This window comes from Barbus barbus (genome assembly GCF_936440315.1).
Source record: "Barbus barbus genome assembly, chromosome: 29".
In the NCBI taxonomy this organism is placed as follows: domain Eukaryota; kingdom Metazoa; phylum Chordata; class Actinopteri; order Cypriniformes; family Cyprinidae; genus Barbus; species Barbus barbus.
The window spans coordinates 27,446,262-27,466,153 of record NC_136757.1 but is presented as its reverse complement, the minus strand read 5'-3'; the positions used below and the strand labels follow the sequence as shown (position 1 = coordinate 27,466,153).

Sequence of the window (19,892 nt, the reverse complement as noted above, 5' to 3'; positions counted from 1 at the left end):
ACTGTGTAAGAAAATCATGTTTTGCGGTCTAGTTAGGATTCTGTTGATAATTTGAGAATGAAACCCATGTGCCATTTTCCAGGCCTTTTTGGGTGATTTACTGGGAAGCTGATCAACCCATTGGACTTTTCTATCAAATATCTGTTGTACCTTTTTTCCTGGTCTGTGCGATGACATCAGCAGCGCTCTTGCTCATGACTTTGGTGATGTAGAGCGGGCAGTTGGTCTGATTGGCGACGGTCACAGCCCGGTTGACGGCCTCGGCCTCCACCTATAAAACAACGGCCGACACTCACTGACCTTCAGCTGAAATTACAGACGCAGCCGCTCAGCACCTCCTGAACGCTGACTGCACTTTATGTGCGGCTAAAGGTTTCTGGAAGGCTGATGTGCCTGCGATACCAATGATCAATGAGTCTGGCAGCAAAAACAGTGGGAAAGTGGAAAGTCTGAAATTCCCTGGTCCCTAAAGGGAAATAAACCATAAATGTGTTTTAGTGCAGTATGTCTGAAGGTTATTTTGGAAGCGTTCTTGGGTCTCGATGTACGATGACGTGCTAAAATCTCCTCCATGTGGTGCACAGCTGTAATGTTGCGGTGTGAATGTGTTGTGATGGTGTATTTGGTGTAGTTTGATGAGCATGTGAAGTGTTTTACCTCCTCTGGGCGGCTCAGAACGTGTCCTTCTGGACCAGTGATACCCAATCCCAGAATCTTCTTCTGCTCCTGTAAACACAAGAAAATAAAAGAGGTTTATATGGATTTCACTGCAAAAAAGAATATATATTTAATTTTTTTTTTTGCATTTTCATTACAATTAAGCACATTTGATTCCAAATGACCATCACTATGATATAGTTTTTAGGGTAGGAAAGGTGAGCTCACCTCAGCAATGATGTCTCCGTTCTCTGCGTGCACCTGGGCGATGGCTCCCAAGTCCCTGATCACACTGAACACCTCATACATCTACAACAGAAGGAGAAGCACAGCACTGGGTGTGGTGTTGTTTTATCATCTGCTCTGGATCTACAGCTACAGGAAATGTGCTGAACATCAGAGCGAACATGTCCGTTCCCCTGAGACCATCAGCCCTGCATGCTCAAATCATGGAGAACTCATCACTACTGCACTCTCAACGCACCAAAAACACTAGTACTGCTCATTTAGTGTCTAATCCATCTTTATCAGGATAATTAAAGGAATATGCATGAGAAATCATGCATACCTGGGAGTCATTTAGCTGGAAAATGTCCTTGTAGGCCAAGTAGACCAGGAAAGAGTTGACGCCTGGGAGAAAGAAAAACAAAAAGACCAGGATGTAAGACATCAGACATATGATATTTGTATGTAAATAATTATACAAATTCTTGTTATGAAAAGATTCTATATTTTTAAATTCAAATCTTAATTTGAGCTGTAAACTGCCTAAATCATCACTTTTCATGTGAGAACACTGTTATAGGTGAATAAAGTTAATAAACTCTGATGTAAAGAACAATTACTATAAAGATAACGATATTAGCATCCACACCAGTGAACGATATCGCCTGTTTATTCTCAGCGCACGTGCATCTGCCGCTTTAAATTCTCGAGCTCGTTATAACAGGATGGATTCTGATTGGATGTCAATGTTTGTATCGTTCATCAGCTGGAAAAAAATCATTCTGAAAATGATTCCAACGATATTGTTTCTCCGTGCCTTTATCGTTATAGTTCTGGTGTGGACTCTGCTATGCTTTAATATTGAGAATGATTTTTAGAACTATATATTTTTCGTTATCTTTATAGTTATCGTCCTTGGCGTGAACAGGGCTTAACAGCTGTATTTGCATTTTCAGTATTTTCACTTGCAAAATACTGAAAATGCAAATACTGTTAAGCCCCGTTCACATGTGAAAGTCACCAGATTTACCCACTTGACATGAGCAAATATTATAACTCTAATCTCATGTTAACACATACAGTAATGTTTAAGTCCTGCATCTGAATTGTTTGATACATTTTTGAAAATTCCTTCTGTGTTAATCAACATCACCACCAATGCTGTCAGTTGACCTAACCAAAGCTTTAATTTTTGTTGCACTCATGCAAAAGTGTGTAAACTGCAGAGGAGCATACCGTGATCTTTGACCAGCGCCTCCAGCTCCTCCTGCATGCCCTTGTGCCACTCTGTGATGTCCACATGCAGAGAGTAATCGCAGCAGGACTTGTGGTCGGCCCACTCTCTCCACTGGTTAAAAGCAGCGATCAGACTGACGCCCGGCTCTGGGACCACATGATCGACTGAAAACACATAAACCAATCAAAATATAGTGATATTGTATACTTATGTTAAAGGAAATGGAAATATATTAAACATGTAATTTGTCCCAGTTTTTAAGCTAAACTATCATAGAGAACGACTTGGGGTCAGTGTTATTTTAGTATCATTTATATACTGTTACAGCATTTATTAATATTTAGAATTTGTATTTTTACATTTTTAGTTTTCATTTAAATTTTTGTTTAAGTTTTAGTAATTTTTTTTTATGTGCTTTTGCCATTTTTCAATTTGTCATTGAAAGCATATGAACACAAACATTGCATTATTTTGTGTGTATTATTTTGTTTTCTTTCCTTAGCCAAGGAACTGGACACATGAAATGTCATGTACAACATTTTGAAATTATTATTATTATTATTTAACTTTGAGTAATTTTGTTATATGATTTTGTCATTTTTAATTTTTTTCAATCTTCAAAAAACATTATATGTAATATTTTGTTTTCTCCCCCAGCATCATCCCAGCCATTAAGCATCATGTTCAACACAATGAAATGAAAAACATAGACTTAGAAGCAAATTACTGCAACGATATATATATATATATATATATATTATTTTTTTATTTTGATGTTTTAGACGTACTGATCATAGTGGTGCCGCCAGCGAGAGCAGCTCGTGTGCCCTGGTAGAAATCATCAGCAGCGGTCATTCCCCGGTCAGGCATCTGGAAGCGGGTGTGAACGTCGATGCCGCCGGGCATCAGCATCCTGCCGTGGGCATCGATGGTCTTCACACCACCAGGAACTATGAGGTTTTCACCGATTTGCCTGGAGACAGAGAAAGAGAGGGTCACAAAGGACAACAGAGTTCATCTCCACTGTCAGTCTTTACTTATGAATAGTGCTGACAAATTATAATTTGCGATTAATCACATCCAAAATAAAAAAAATTGTTTACATAATATATGTTTGTCTGTGTATATTTATTATGCATTTATAAATACACACACATGCATGTATGTATTTAAGAAAAATATGTTACATTTATATATTAAATATATGATATAATTTAAATGAATATAAATATATAAATGTAAATATTTTCCAAATATATGCTGTATGAGTGTGTCTTTATATATACATAATACATATACACAGTACACACACATATTATGTAAACAAAAACTTATTTTGGATGCGATTAATCGCAATTAATCGTTTTGGCAGCACTAATTATGAATATGAGATATAATGACAAGAGAAATAACGATATCAAATAATGACAATAAGAACAACAAAAAAACACTTGCTTGATGACTCCATCCTCCATATAGATGTCGGCATGGAAAGACTGATCATCGTTCACTATCTTCGCTCCTTTGATTAGAAGTCGGTCACTCTGTGAGAGAGAGGCAAGAGAGTCATACAAAAATGCATTTATTCCCAGTGTCTGTATGCATCTATTTATACAGCAATCTAACTGTAACTCAATAGACATCACATGCAATCAGTTTAAGTACAGACACACTTTGTCTTGCACAGTATGAACAATAAAACAAAAAAAGCATGTGCATATTTCACAGCAATATTTCTTTCACTGGTGGACGGTTTATAAAGGCCACATACCCACTGCCACTAAATACAGCTTTCACTCATTTTCTGAGCTAAATTTTTTTCTCTACACACGCAATTCATTTTCTACGCTTTTATAAATGAAACACACACACACACACACACACACACAGATAATTCCACAAAAGGATTCACTTTTGCAATTAAATGCAATTATGATTCCAAAAACCCTGCAACGTGTGTGTTGACATAAAAAGTCACCACTGTTGTTGACATTAAAGTGAACTGATTTGATAAATGTCTTTGCATGACAAGGTCACTGTAGGAAACAACCAAATGAGATGCAACTGTAGATTGGGAACATACTGCACAGTATAAACCACACAGTGCACTAAAACATGACTAGCAAACAATAGACATCAAGTTCAATCAGAGCTGAAGCATAAAGATCGCTGAGGCACATCAGAGAAACATGGTGATTCTTATCATGCTAAATCAATTCTGACACGCCATCATGAGCACAAACGTCATTTTAGGACACCGCCATCGACTGCGGCCCGCATGCTTCCCTCCTGTTCAGACAAGCAGCGCACAGAAACATGGTGCACGTTCAATTTCACATCACTGCAATAAAAAAGAATCTGATTTAATGCCATAGCATTGACACGTTAACCCTGTCGTGATGGTGTGGAGGACATGCACTCTTATCCATGAGCATGATGGGAATGGTGGGGGGTTTAATAAGATCTCAGTTGCCTTGTGCTCTGTAATTAAGGACCCAACAGGATAATTGTCATGGAAATCCTATTCGGTAGCGGTTTGTTTGCTAATGAGTAGCTATGAAGAGAGGAGAAAGTAGAAAAGAGTCTGTGCTGGGGAGAACAAGACATTGTCGGAAAGACTGTTGCAAACTTAAATAACTACGGATGAAATGCCATGAATTAAGACATAAGTTCACAATTAAGTTCAAGATGCTTTACGATCATATCTAAATGATTGTATTTTATGAAACAGGCACACACGAATGGAAGCCCAATGCCGTATTTAACTCCTTCTTATGACCTAAATCTTATATCACAATATGAGTTTTATTTCATGATAATCATGTATCATGATGTATCAAAATATTGTTATTTTTGCATAAAATAAGGGTTTTACAATATATTTTTACAATACATTAAAATCCATAAAACATTTTTGTTACTTTAAATGAAATCGTTGACTAGAAGAAGCTTAGTTGACTAAAATTTTGTTAGTTGGTTAGTCGCAGAAAAAAATTGTTAACAGCTGGTTGAGATGATTACAGTATATTGGGCAAGAAAATCCAAATGTATGCCTCTCATTCATTGACCTCAAATGAAAAAAAAACATAAGTAGTAGCATCTATAATGGCTGTTTGCTCTAACGTTACCTTAGATGAATGTGTGTTATTAGGCGCATATGATCATTGGCATTTTTCCCAATAACAGTGGAAACAAAATACACCATCATTTTTGCTCATATTACTCATATTACATCATTCGAAACTGTCAAGAGTCTACTTTTATTTGTATACATTCACAATATCAACAAGACATTGTGCTTCTATAAACTAAAGAAAACAAACAGGATGTGCTTTCTGCCGTCTCGGTCTCTGTGCACCCGGCAAAAAACTCAGGAGTGATAAAACTCAGTGTATACTTGCCTCACAGACACATGAAATCACCTACAGAAAGCCAAAAACGTCTACTCTAAAATAAACCAATTCAGATTGAAAACAAATGTGATTATGTAATCTGTATAAAAGGCGCATTTCAACGCCGCATCCACTGTAGCCTACTGCGGAGATGACAAGTCAGCATCCACTTTTTCTTTGCAGCTGACACTGACTCAGAAAACAATAGTTTAATTATTAATAAATAATTAAAATAGCTCCTTGCTATTTTTCACAACACAGTCATTAGTTTTTGCTTTATGTGTGTGCTTGAGTACGTAATACACTATACATTAGGGCTCATTAGTTTAGCTCCTCACCACACAGTATATTTTTTAATAACATAGTACAAACATGCATTTAGTCAACTAAGCCCTACTGAAATAAAATTAAATAAAAAAACGTTTATTTCAGTTACCCTGTTGAAAAATCCAGTATATGCTGGTTAGGTATGTTTTGAAGCATGGCTGCTGGTTTGAGCTGGTTTAAGCTGGTCCTTAGCTGGTCATGTGCTGGTCCTAAGCAACTAGCTCCTGCTCAGGACCATCTTAGGACAAGCACATGACCAGCACATGACCAGCTTAAACCAGCTCATGACCAGCTAAGGACCAGCTTAAACCAGCTCAAACCAGCAGCCATGCTTCAAAACATACCTAACCAGCATATACTGGATTTTTCAACAGGGTAGCTGCCAAGGCAACATTTTTCATATGTGACCACAAAACCAGACTTAAGTTGCTGGGGTATATCTGTATCAATAGCCAAAAATACACTGTATGGGTCAAAATTATAAATTGATTGATGATTGATTGATTGATTGATCAATCAAATTTTTTCTTTTTATGCCAAAAATCATTAGGATATTAAGTAAGGATCATGTTCCATGAAGATATTTTGTAAATTTCAAACTGTAAATATATTAAAACGTAATTTTTAATTAGTAATATGCATTGATAAGAACTTCATTTGGATAACTTTAAAGGCAATTTTCTCAATATTTCGTTTTTTTTTGCACCCTCGGATTCCAGATTTTCAAATAACCAAATATTGTCCTATCATAACAAACCATACAGCAATGGAAAGCTTATTTATTCAGCTTTCATATGATCTATAAATCTAAAATTCGAAAAATTGACCCTTATGACTGGTTTTGTGGTCCAGGGTCACATATTCTTTTAGTTTAACTTGATGTACTAAAATGACTCAAATTTATAAAATAAAATAAAAGAGAGAAAAATGTTTAGTTTAATTCAGAAAAAAACCTGAATACACATTAAAAATATCCCCCAAACAACTGAATCAAGTTTTAACCAACCATATCGGCTAGCAAACATATTCTACATAGATATTAACCCTTAAAGTAGTAAATACGGCTTGGGAAAGAACGATCATGAAATGACTTAAACATCTGAATGGAAATCAGAGACAAAGCCTTTCTGTTCACTATGTTACTATGAAACACGCAGCAGCTCCAGACTGCATTCATCATCACAGCCGGCGCTCGCTCATGCTGTTAGCTGAAAAACATCTTGCAAACATCCAAGTCACAGCGAAAGAACTGCGGCTCTCGAGCTTATTTGTGATGTTTAGAGCGAGCTCGAGATCAATGTCAGAGATCAAGATGAACTCTTTTTATTCAGCTGTGACGGACATGTGCTCTGTATTGATGTTGGTTGTTCGCTCAAATCCATTACTAATGCTGAGTCCAGACAAACGCTGGTGGCATTACGGCCCAAAGGCTCATTAAAACAGACCTTTACATCTGCTTTACTGCTGAGCTTTTGGCTTATTCAGCAGTTCTTTAACGTCTTAATGCATATTCAGGAATACTGACCAATTAGGATTAAAGATTAAGAAGGAAAAATTAATGGTAACACTTTACAAAAAGGTTCATTAGTTAACTACTGTTAACTAACAAAGAGCAATACATTTGTTACAGTGTTTATTAATCTTTGTTAAAGTTAATTGAAAAAGTGCAACTGCTTATTGTCAGTTCATGTTATAGCTTCATATTAATATTAACAGATACAACTTTATTTTGGCCTTGCAGACTTTTTTGAGGTAGACTTTCATCAAATGGTGGACTGATATAAATACTATATAAATAAGTAGATTGTTTATATAATATTTATTGATGAAATACTATGAATTAAGAATTAAGACCACAAATTAAGCTTAAGAGGCTTTCAAAAACATATCAGAATGATTTTATTTTAAGAGAGAGGCACTGATAGTAAAATAATAGTGGCTAAAATTAATTTTACTCTAGTTTTAATTGCACATGTCACTTGGTTTATCAGGCAACGGCAACACAGTTAAAATGATCAACATACATAAAATGCACAGATGAAGCATCACACCTTATGTGCATCATTAGGGCCCAAGCCAGTAAGGCGCAGGGCCCTATTGTTCTTCTAAGGATTATTAGGGCCCAAGCCAGTAAGGCGCAGGGCCCTATTGTTCTTCTAAGGATTATTATTTTTTTTTTTATTATTTTTTATTTCGACTATCCGGGTACTTTTGGGGGCCTTAACGTGCCCGAAAACTCTTGAAAATTGGCACGCACGTTGGAACCTGCGGCCATTAGGACGCGGCTGAGGCTGGGACCCGGGCGGGGCACAGGGGCTCTACGGCGCCCCCTGGAAAATTGTCAGAAAGCTTGATGTATAGCTCACACATACTTGCACGTATTCATATGAAACTCGGTACACATATAGAACTCATTGAGCCGAACAACTTCCGTGCAGCATTTCATAGGCTCCGCCCAACAGGAAGTCGGCTATTCAGGGCTGTTTAAAAAGCGCATGTTCTGGAATTTGATATACTCCTCTGAGGATTTCCATACGATTGCCACCAAACTCGGTGAACATGATCTCAAGACATTGGGGATGCTAAATTGCGAAGATATTTTTGATATGTCGAACGGTTTGCCCGTGGCGAGGCGATGAAGTTATGGCGAAAAATGAGACCCAGGAAATGCCTAATAACGTCCACATACATTGTATGATGTAGATCAAACTCCAGTGATTTGTTCGTTGTATGATGCCGATCGGATAGATGTGACTATTATGACTGAAAGTTATAGCGCCACCAACTGGCTGCAGGAAGTGTGTCGTTTTCAAAATGCTTTGAATTCAGCATCTTATTTTTACTCGATTTGCTTCAAACTTCACCAGAATAATGTCAAAACACGGCCGATGTAAAACTGTGAAGGGAATATTGATATCTAAAATTATGTTGCCATGGCAACGTGTCAAAGTTGAAAATTCGTTTCTGGTGATTTTGAGGCAGATAACATGTTTAGAATGTCATGAAACTCAACACACATATGAGTATTAATGATAGTTAGACACTGGAAAAAGCTCATAAACGGGCGTGGAAGAGGCACTCTATAGCGCCACCTTTTGTCAAAAATGAGGGGGTTAGTTTTAGCTACAGACCCCAAACTCGGTACATAAATTGTTCTAATTAATCCGGACAACTTTCTAATTTACAGTCATTAGCTACGACCAACAGGAAGTCGGCTATATTTATTTTAATGTGGGTTTTTTTTAAAAACGGGCTGTAAACAAATTAATACTCCTCCAAGCAGAAACACGGAAATCACACCAAACATTTTTTATCATGATGCCAAAATACTGAAGATGCTAAATTGCGGACGGATTTAGGATATCTTGAACGATGATTTAATGGCAATTTATTAAAGTTACAGTAAAAAAGATAATTTTTTTTTTTTTTATCTTTTAAGAGCAGCTTCCAAACACTTCATAAAAAATTACATACACAGAACAATACAGTCTGAGGATATGTGATTAATTTCATGAATTTACAATACACTATGCAGAGGAGAAAATTAAAAAACTATCAGAGCTGCTTTTGAGTTAGAGCTCCCTGCCAGCCTGCCTCTGAGTGAGAGGTCCTGTCAGCCTGCAGCTGAGTGAGGGGTGGGGGTGGGGTGTGAGTGACTGTGTGAGTGACTGTGTGGATTGAGGCAGTGGGTGAGAGAGAGAAAGAGAGAGAGGGTCTGTTTTTTAAAATCTTTAAAAAATGCTTATAAATCATTAAAGATTTTGATAACACTTTATAATAAGGTCTCAATTCTTAACATTAGGAAATGCATTAATTAACGTGAACTAACAATGAAAAATATATTTTTACAGCATGTTAATTCTTCCATGATAGTATGAACTAACAAAGAACAATTTTTTTAAAGCATTTATTAATCTTTTTAATGTTAGAAAAATAGTCATGTTCAAAAGATAAACTTTAAAATTTAATAATATATAAACACATTTTGGATTAATATTGATCAACATTAAATGGTATATAATTATTAATGATTATATATATATATAATGATAGCTACAGACACCAAACTCGGTACATAAATTGTTCTTATTAATCCGGACAACTTTCTAATTTACAGTCATTAGCTACGACCAACAGGAAATCGGCTATTTTTTTTTAATGCGTTTTTTTTTTTTTTAAACGGGCTGTAAACAAATTCATACTCCTTCAAGCAGAAACCAAAAATTCACACCAAACATTTTTTCACATGCTTCCAAGATACTGAAGATGCTTCATTGCGGACCGATTTAGGAAATCTTGAACGGTGATTTAATGGCAATTTATTAAAGTTACAGTAAAAAAAGAACACTTTTTTTTTTTTTATCTTTAAAGAGCAGCTTCCAAACACTTCATAAAAAATTACATACACAGAACAAGACCGTCTGAGGATATGTGATTAATTTCATGAATTTACAATACACTATGGAGAGCAGAAAATTAAAACTATCAGAGATCTGCTGTCACTGCGCTCCTAATGTGTGCGGTGGGTGACTGACTGTGTGAGTCCAGTGAGTGTGGAGGGGGAGAGAGAGAGAGAGAGAGAGAGAGAAAGAGAGAGAGAGAGAGAGAGAGGGTCTGTTTAAACTTCTCAATAAAATCCTTAAAAAATGCTTATAAAGCATTAAAGGTTTTGATAACACTTTATAATTAAGTCTCATTTGTTAATAGTAGGGAATGCATTAATTAACATGAACTAACAATGAAAAATATATTTTTTACAGCATGTTAATTCTTCATTGATAGTATGAACTTACAATGAACTAACAATGAACAAAATATTTTTAATATTAGAAAAATAGTCATTTTCAAAAGATAAAACTTTAAAATGTAATAATATATTAACACATTTTGGAATTGATTTTGATCAACATTAAATGGTATATATTTATTAATGATGTTAACTAACAACAGTTAAATAATGTTGTTTTTTAACATTGGTGAATGCACAAATAACATTAAATATTAACAATATATTTTTTACTTTATTCATTTGTGTTAGAAAAAATGATTCATGTTAGTTAATGGAAAAATAAATCATTAAAACCTTTGGTAACTATAATAATTTCTCATTTGTTAGCATTAGTAAATGCATTAACTAACATCAACTACCAATGAAAAATATATTTTCACAGAATTTAAAGTTTTATATGTTGTTCTGTGTGTGTGTGTTTCACAGAGTTGATGGTTTGGATTAACCCTTTAATTGCCGTATCCCTTAAAACCAAACTGCCAGAGGGTTACTGTGATGCTTGTGCTCGCTGGGCACCGTTTTATCGATGCCACCGGGGTGGCGTATGCTGACGGCTTGGGCCCGTCATCGCTGCTCGCAGCTATATTTTTTTTTATTTTTTTTTTTTTTATTTTTTATTTCGACTATCCGGGCACTTTTGGGGGCCTTAACGTGCCCGAAAACTCTTGAAAATTGGCACGCACATTGGAACCTGCGGCCATTAGGACGCCGCTGAGGCTGGGACCCGGGCGTGGCACAGGGGCTCTACGGCGCCCCCTGGAAAATTGTCAGAAAGCTTGATGTATAGCTCACACATACTTGCACGTATTCATATGAAACTCGGTACACATATAGAACTCATTGAGCTGAACAACTTTCACGCTGCATGTCTTGGGCTCCGCCCAACAGAAAGTCGGCTATTCAGGGCTGTTTAAAAAGCGCATGCTCTGGAATTTGATATACTCCTCTGAGGATTTCCATACGATTGCCACCAAACTTGGTGAACATGATCTCAAGACATTGGGGACGCTAAATTGCTTAGATATTTTTGATATGTCGAACGGTTTGCCCGTGGCGAGGCGATGAAGTTATGGCGAAAAATGAGACCCAGGAAATGCGTAATAACGTCCACATACATTGTATGATGTAGATCAAACTTCAGTGATTTGTTCGTTGTCTGATGCCGATCGGATAGATGTGACTATTATGACTGAAAGTTATAGCGCCACCAACTGGCTGCAGGAAGTGTGTCGTTTTCAAAATGCTTTGAATTCAGCATCTTCTTTTTACTCGATTTGCTTCAAACTTCACCAGAATAATGTCAAAACACGGCCGATGTAAAACTGTGAAGGGAAGATTGATATCTAAAATTATGTTGCCATGGCAACGTGTCAAAGTTGAAAATTCGTTTCTGGTGATTTTGAGGCAGATAACATGTTTAGAATGTCATGAAACTCAACACACATATCAGTATTAATGATAGTTAGACACTGGAAAAAGCTCATAAACGGGCGTGGAAGAGGCACTCTATAGCGCCACCTTTTGTCAAAAATGAGGGGGTTAGTTTTAGCTACAGACCCCAAACTCGGTACATAAATTGTTCTAATTAATCCGGACAACTTTCTAATTTACAGTCATTAGCTACGACCAACAGGAAGTCGGCTATATTTATTTTAATGTGGGTTTTTTTTAAAAACGGGCTGTAAACAAATTAATACTCCTCCAAGCAGAAACACGGAAATCACACCAAACATTTTTTATCATGATGCCAAAATACTGAAGATGCTAAATTGCGGACGGATTTAGGATATCTTGAACGATGATTTAATGGCAATTTATTAAAGTTACAGTAAAAAAGATAATGTTTTTTTTTTTTTTATCTTTTAAGAGCAGCTTCCAAACACTTCATAAAAAATTACATACACAGAACAATACAGTCTGAGGATATGTGATTAATTTCATGAATTTACAATACACTATGCAGAGGAGAAAATTAAAAAACTATCAGAGCTGCTTTTGAGTGAGAGCTCCCTGCCAGCCTGCCTCTGAGTGAGAGGTCCTGTCAGCCTGCAGCTGAGTGAGGGGTGGGGGTGGGGTGTGAGTGACTGTGTGAGTGACTGTGTGGATTGAGGCAGTGGGTGAGAGAGAGAAAGAGAGAGAGGGTCTGTTTTTTAAAATCTTTAAAAAATGCTTATAAATCATTAAAGATTTTGATAACACTTTATAATAAGGTCTCAATTCTTAACATTAGGAAATGCATTAATTAACGTGAACTAACAATGAAAAATATATTTTTACAGCATGTTAATTCTTCCATGATAGTATGAACTAACAAAGAACAATTTTTTTAAAGCATTTATTAATCTTTTTAATGTTAGAAAAATAGTCATGTTCAAAAGATAAACTTTAAAATTTAATAATATATAAACACATTTTGGATTAATATTGATCAACATTAAATGGTATATAATTATTAATGATTATATATATATAATGATAGCTACAGACACCAAACTCGGTACATAAATTGTTCTTATTAATCCGGACAACTTTCTAATTTACAGTCATTAGCTACGACCAACAGGAAATCGGCTATTTTTTTTTTTATGTGTTTTTTTTTTTTTAAAACGGGCTGTAAACAAATTCATACTCCTTCAAGCAGAAACCAAAAATTCACACCAAACATTTTTTCACATGCTTCCAAGATACTGAAGATGCTTCATTGCGGACCGATTTAGGATATCTTGAACGGTGATTTAATGGCAATTTATTAAAGTTACAGTAAAAAAGAACACTTTTTTTTTTTTTTATCTTTAAAGAGCAGCTTCCAAACACTTCATAAAAAATTACATACACAGAACAAGACCGTCTGAGGATATGTGATTAATTTCATGAATTTACAATACACTATGGAGAGCAGAAAATTAAAACTATCAGAGATCTGCTGTCACTGTGCTTCTAATGTGTGCGGTGGGTGACTGACTGTGTGAGTTCAGTGAGTGTGGAGGGGGAGAGAGAGAGAGAGAGAGAGAGAGATAGAGAGAGAGAGAGGGTCTGTTTAAACTTCTCAATAAAATCCTTAAAAAATGCTTATAAAGCATTAAAGGTTTTGATAACACTTTATAATTAAGTCTCATTTGTTAACAGTAGGGAATGCATTAATTAACATGAACTAACAATGAAAAATATATTTTTTACAGCATGTTAATTCTTCATTGATAGTATGAACTTACAATGAACTAACAATGAACAAAATATTTTTAATATTAGAAAAATAGTCATGTTCAAAAGATAAAACTTTAAAATGTAATAATATATTAACACATTTTGGAATTGATTTTGATCAACATTAAATGGTATATATTTATTAATGATGTTAACTAACAACAGTTAAATAATGTTGTTTTTTAACATTGGTGAATGCACAAATAACATTAAATATTAACAATATATTTTTTACTTTATTCATTTGTGTTAGAAAAAATTATTCATGTTAGTTAATGGAAAAATAAATCATTAAAACCTTTGGTAACTATAATAATTTCTCATTTGTTAGCATTAGTAAATGCATTAACTAACATCAACTACCAATGAAAAATATATTTTCACAGAATTTAAAGTTTTATATGTTGTTCTGTGTGTGTGTGTTTCACAGAGTTGATGGTTTGGATTAACCCTTTAATTGCCGTATCCCTTAAAACCAAACTGCCAGAGGGTTACTGTGATGCTTGTGCTCGCTGGGCACCGTTTTATCGATGCCACCGGGGTGGCGTATGCTGACGGCTTGGGCCCGTCATCGCTGCTCGCAGCTATATTTATTTATTTTTTTTTTTTTTTTTTTTTTTTTTTTTTTTTATTTCAATCATCCGGGCACTTTTGGGGGCCTTAACGTGCCCGAAAACTCTCGAAAATTGGCACGCACATTGGAACCTGCGGCCATTAGGACGCCGCTGAGGCTGGGACCCGGGCGTGGCACAGGGGCTCTACGGCGCCCCCTGGAAAATTGTCAGAAAACTTGATGTATAGCTCACACATACTTGCACGTATTCATATGAAACTCGGTACACATATAGAACTCATTGAGCTGAACAACTTCCGCACAGCATGTCTTAGGCTCCGCCCAACAGGAAGTCGGCTATTCAGGGCTGTTTAAAAAGCGCATGCTCTGGAATTTGATATACTCCTCTGAGGATTTCCATACGATTGCCACCAAACTCGGTGAACATGATCTCAGGACATTGGGGACGCTAAATTGCGAAGATATTTTTGATATGTCGAACGGTTTGCCCGTGGCGAGGCGATGAAGTTATGGCGAAAAATGAGACCCAGGAAATGCCTAATAACGTCCACATACATTGTATGATGTAGATCAAACTTCAGTGATTTGTTCTTTGTATGATGCCGATCGGATAGATGTGACTATTATGACTGAAAGTTATAGCGCCACCAACTGGCTGCAGGAAGTGTGTCGTTTTCAAAATGCTTTGAATTCAGCATCTTATTTTTACTCGATTTGCTTCAAACTTCACCAGAATAATGTCAAAACACGGCCGATGTAAAACTGTGAAGGGAAGATTGATATCTAAAATTATGTTGCCATGGCAACGTGTCAAAGTTGAAAATTCGTTTCTGGTGATTTTGAGGCAGATAACATGTTTAGAATGTCATGAAACTCAACACACATATGAGTATTAATGATAGTTAGACACTGGAAAAAGCTCATATACGGGCGTGGAAGAGGCACTCTATAGCGCCACCTTTTGTCAAAAATGAGGGGGTTAGTTTTAGCTACAGACCCCAAACTCGGTACATAAATTGTTCTAATTAATCCGGACAACTTTCTAATTTACAGTCATTAGCTACGACCAACAGGAAGTCGGCTATATTTATTTTAATGTGGGTTTTTTTTAAAAACGGGCTGTAAACAAATTAATACTCCTCCAAGCAGAAACACGGAAATCACACCAAACATTTTTTATCATGATGCCAAAATACTGAAGATGCTAAATTGCGGACGGATTTAGGATATCTTGAACGATGATTTAATGGCAATTTATTAAAGTTACAGTAAAAAAGATCATTTCTTTTTTTTTTTTATCTTTTAAGAGCAGCTTCCAAACACTTCATAAAAAATTACATACACAGAACAATACAGTCTGAGGATATGTGATTAATTTTATGAATTTACAATACACTATGCAGAGGAGAAAATTTGAAAACTATCAGAGAGTTAGACTTAGACTGCTTCTGAGTGAGAGATCCCTGTCAGCCTGCAGCTGAGTGAGGGGTGGGGGTGGGGTGGGGTGTGAGTGACTGTGTGAGTGACTGTGTGGATTGAGCCAGTGGGTGAGAGAGAGAAAGAGAGAGAGAGGGTCTGTTTTTTTAAATCTTTAAAAAATGCTTATAAATCATTAAAGATTTTGATAACACTTTATAATAAGGTCTCAATTCTTAACATTAGGAAATGCATTAATTAACGTGAACTAACAATGAAAAATATATTTTTACAGCATGTTAATTCTTCCATGATAGTATGAACTAACAAAGAACAATTTTTTTAAAGCATTTATTAATCTTTTTAATGTTAGAAAATTAGTCATGTTCAAAAGATAAACTTTAAAATGTAATAATATATAAACACATTTTGGAATTAATATTGATCAACATTAAATGGTATATAATTATTAATGATTATATATATATATATATATATATATATATATAATGATAGCTACAGACACCAAACTCGGTACATAAATTGTTCTTATTAATCCGGACAACTTTCTAATTTACAGTCATTAGCTACGACCAACAGGAAATCGGCTATTTTTTTTTTTTATGTGTTTTTTTTTTTTTTAAACGGGCTGTAAACAAATTCATACTCCTTCAAGCAGAAACCAAAAATTCACACCAAACATTTTTTCACATGCTTCCAAGATACTGAAGATGCTACATTGCGGACTGATTTAGGATATCTTGAACGGTGATTTAATGGCAATTTATTAAAGTTACAGTAAAAAAGAACACTTTTTTTTTTATCTTTAAAGAGCAGCTTCCAAACACTTCATAAAAAATTACATACACAGAACAAGACAGTCTGAGATATGTGATTAATTTCATGAATTTACAATACACTATGGAGAGCAGAAAATTAAAACTATCAGAGTTCTCCTGTCTCTGTGCTTCTAATGTGTGCGGTGGGTGACTGACTGTGTGAGTTCAGTGAGTGTGGAGGGGGAGAGAGAGAGAGAGAGAGAGAGAGATAGAGAGAGAGAGAGGGTCTGTTTAAACTTCTCAATAAAATCCTTAAAAAATGCTTATAAAGCATTAAAGGTTTTGATAACACTTTATAATTAAGTCTCTTTTGTTAACAGTAGGGAATGCATTAATTAACATGAACTAACAATGAAAAATATATTTTTTACAGCATGTTAATTCTTCATTGATAGTATGAACTTACAATGAACAAAATATTTTTAATATTAGAAAAATAGTCATGTTCAAAAGATAAAACTTTAAAATGTAATAATATATTAACACATTTTGGAATTGATTTTGATAAACATTAAATGGTATATATTTATTAATGATGTAAATTAACAACAGTTAAATAATGTTGTTTTTAACATTGGTTAATTCACAAATAACATTAAATATTAACAATATATGTTTTACTTTATTCATTTGTGTTAGAATAAATTATTCATGTTAGTTAATGGAAAAATAAATCATTAAAAAATGCTTATAAATCATTAAAACCTTTGGTAACTATAATAATTTCTCATTTGTTAGCATTAGTAAATGCATTAACTAACATCAACTACCAATGAAAAATATATTTTCACAGAATTTAAAGTTTTATATGTTGTTCTGTGTGTGTGTGTTTCACAGAGTTGATGGTTTGGAATAACCCTTTAATTGCCGTATCCCTTAAAACCAAACTGCCAGAGGGTTACTGTAATGTGTGTGCTCGCTGGGCACCGTTTTATCGATGCCACCGGGATGGCGTATGCTGACGGCTTGGGCCCGTCATCGCTGCTCGCAGCTATATTTAGGGCCCAAGCCAGTAAGGCGCAGGGCCCTATTGTTCTTCTAAGGATTATTATTTTTTTTTTATTTTTTTTTATTTTTTATTTCAATCATCCGGGCACTTTTGGGGGCCTTAACGTGCCCGAAAACTCTCGAAAATCGGCACGCACATTGGAACCTGCGGCCATTAGGACGCCGCTGAGGCTGGGACCCGGGCGTGGCACAGGGGCTCTACGGCGCCCCCTGGAAAATTGTCAGAAAGCTTGATGTATAGCTCACACATACTTGCACGTATTCATATGAAACTCGGTACACATATAGAACTCATTGAGCTGAACAACTTTCACGCTGCATGTCTTAGGCTCCGCCCAACAGGAAGTCGGCTATTCAGGGCTGTTTAAAAAGCGCATGCTCTGGAATTTGATATACTCCTCTGAGGATTTCCATACGATTGCCACCAAACTAGGTGAACATGATCTCAAGACATTGGGGACGCTAAATTGCGAAGATATTTTTGATATGTCGAACGGTTTGCCCGTGGCGAGGCGATGAAGTTATGGCGAAAAATGAGACCCAGGAAATGCCTAATAACGTCCACATACATTGTATGATGTAGATCAAACTCCAGTGATTTGTTCGTTGTATGATGCCGATCGGATAGATGTGACTATTATGACTGAAAGTTATAGCGCCACCAACTGGCTGCAGGAAGTGTGTCGTTTTCAAAATGCTTTGAATTCAGCATCTTATTTTTACTCGATTTGCTTCAAACTTCACCAGAATAATGTCAAAACACGGCCGATGTAAAACTGTGAAGGGAATATTGATATCTAAAATTATGTTGCCATGGCAACGTGTCAAAGTTGAAAATTCGTTTCTGGTGATTTTGAGGCAGATAACATGTTTAGAATGTCATGAAACTCAACACACATATGAGTATTAATGATAGTTAGACACTGGAAAAAGCTCATAAACGGGCGTGGAAGAGGCACTCTATAGCGCCACCTTTTGTCAAAAATGGGGGGGTTAGTTTTAGCTACAGACACCAAACTCGGTACATAAATTGTTCTTATTAATCCGGACAACTTTCTAATTTACAGTCATTAGCTACGACCAACAGGACGTCGGCTATATTTATTTTAATGTGGGTTTTTTTTTAAAACGGGCTGTAAACAAATTCATACTCCTCAAAGCAGAAACACGTAAATCACACCAAACATTTTTTCTCATGATGCCAAAATACTGAAGATGCTAAATTGCGGACGGATTTAGGATATCTTGAACGATGATTTAATGGCAATTTATTAAAGTTACAGTAAAAAAGAGATTTTTTTTTTTTTTTTTATCTTTTAAGAGCAGCTTCCAAACACTTCATAAAAAATTACATACACAGAACAATACAGTCTGACGATATGTGATTAATTTCATGAATTTACAATACACTATGCAGAGGAGAAAATTTAAAAACTATCAGACAGTTGTTACAATGCTTCTATGAGTGAGAGTTCCCTGTCAGCCTGCAGCTGAGTGAGGGGGTGGGGGTGGGGTGGGGTGTGAGTGACTGTGTGGATTGAGGAGCTGGGTGAGAGAGAGAAAGAGAGAGAGGGTCTGTTTTTTTTAAATCTTTAAAAAATGCTTATAAAGCATTAAAGGTTTTGATAACACTTTATAATTAAGTCTCATTTGTTAACAGTAGGGAATGCATTAATTAACATGAACTAACAATGAAAAATATAATTTTTTACAGCATGTTAATTCTTCATTGATAGTATGAACTTACAATGAACTAACAATGAACAAAATATTTTTAATGTTAGAAAAATAGTCATGTTCAAAAGAGAAACTTTAAAATTTAATAATATATTAACACATTTTGGAATTAATATTGATCAACATTAAATGGAATATAATTATTAATGATTATATATATATATATATATATAATGATAGCTACAGACACCAAACTTGGTACATAAATTGTTCACATTAAGCCGGACAACTTTCTAATTTACAGACATTAGCTACGACCAACAGGAAGTCGGCTTTTTTTTTCAAAACGGGCTGTAAACAAATTCATACACCTCCAAGCAGAAACCACAAATTCACACCAAACACAGAACAAGACAGTCTGAGGATATGTGATTAATTCCATGAATTTACAGTACACTATGGCGAGAAGAAAATTTTAAAACTTATCAGAGATATCCTGTCACTGTGCTTCTAATGTGTGCGGTAGGTGACTGGGTGAGTGACTGAC

The 19,892-nt window shown here is 35.5% G+C and overlaps 1 protein-coding gene across 1 annotated transcript in view; it reads right to left on the bottom strand.

The window, feature by feature from the left end:
• The window catches only part of LOC306849212 (dihydropyrimidinase-related protein 2-like), a 56,135-nt gene that overhangs the window by 9,767 nt on the left and 26,476 nt on the right, over positions 1 to 19,892 (bottom strand). Inside the window, exons 2-8 of the mRNA XM_079384089.1 lie at positions 3,575 to 3,663; positions 2,908 to 3,092; positions 2,119 to 2,283; positions 1,226 to 1,287; positions 886 to 966; positions 658 to 726; positions 151 to 271 (exon numbers count right to left, since the gene is read on the bottom strand). Of these exons, the coding sequence (XP_079240215.1) occupies positions 151 to 271; positions 658 to 726; positions 886 to 966; positions 1,226 to 1,287; positions 2,119 to 2,283; positions 2,908 to 3,092; positions 3,575 to 3,663 (772 nt within the window). The remainder of the gene's footprint in view (positions 1 to 150; positions 272 to 657; positions 727 to 885; positions 967 to 1,225; positions 1,288 to 2,118; positions 2,284 to 2,907; positions 3,093 to 3,574; positions 3,664 to 19,892) is intronic.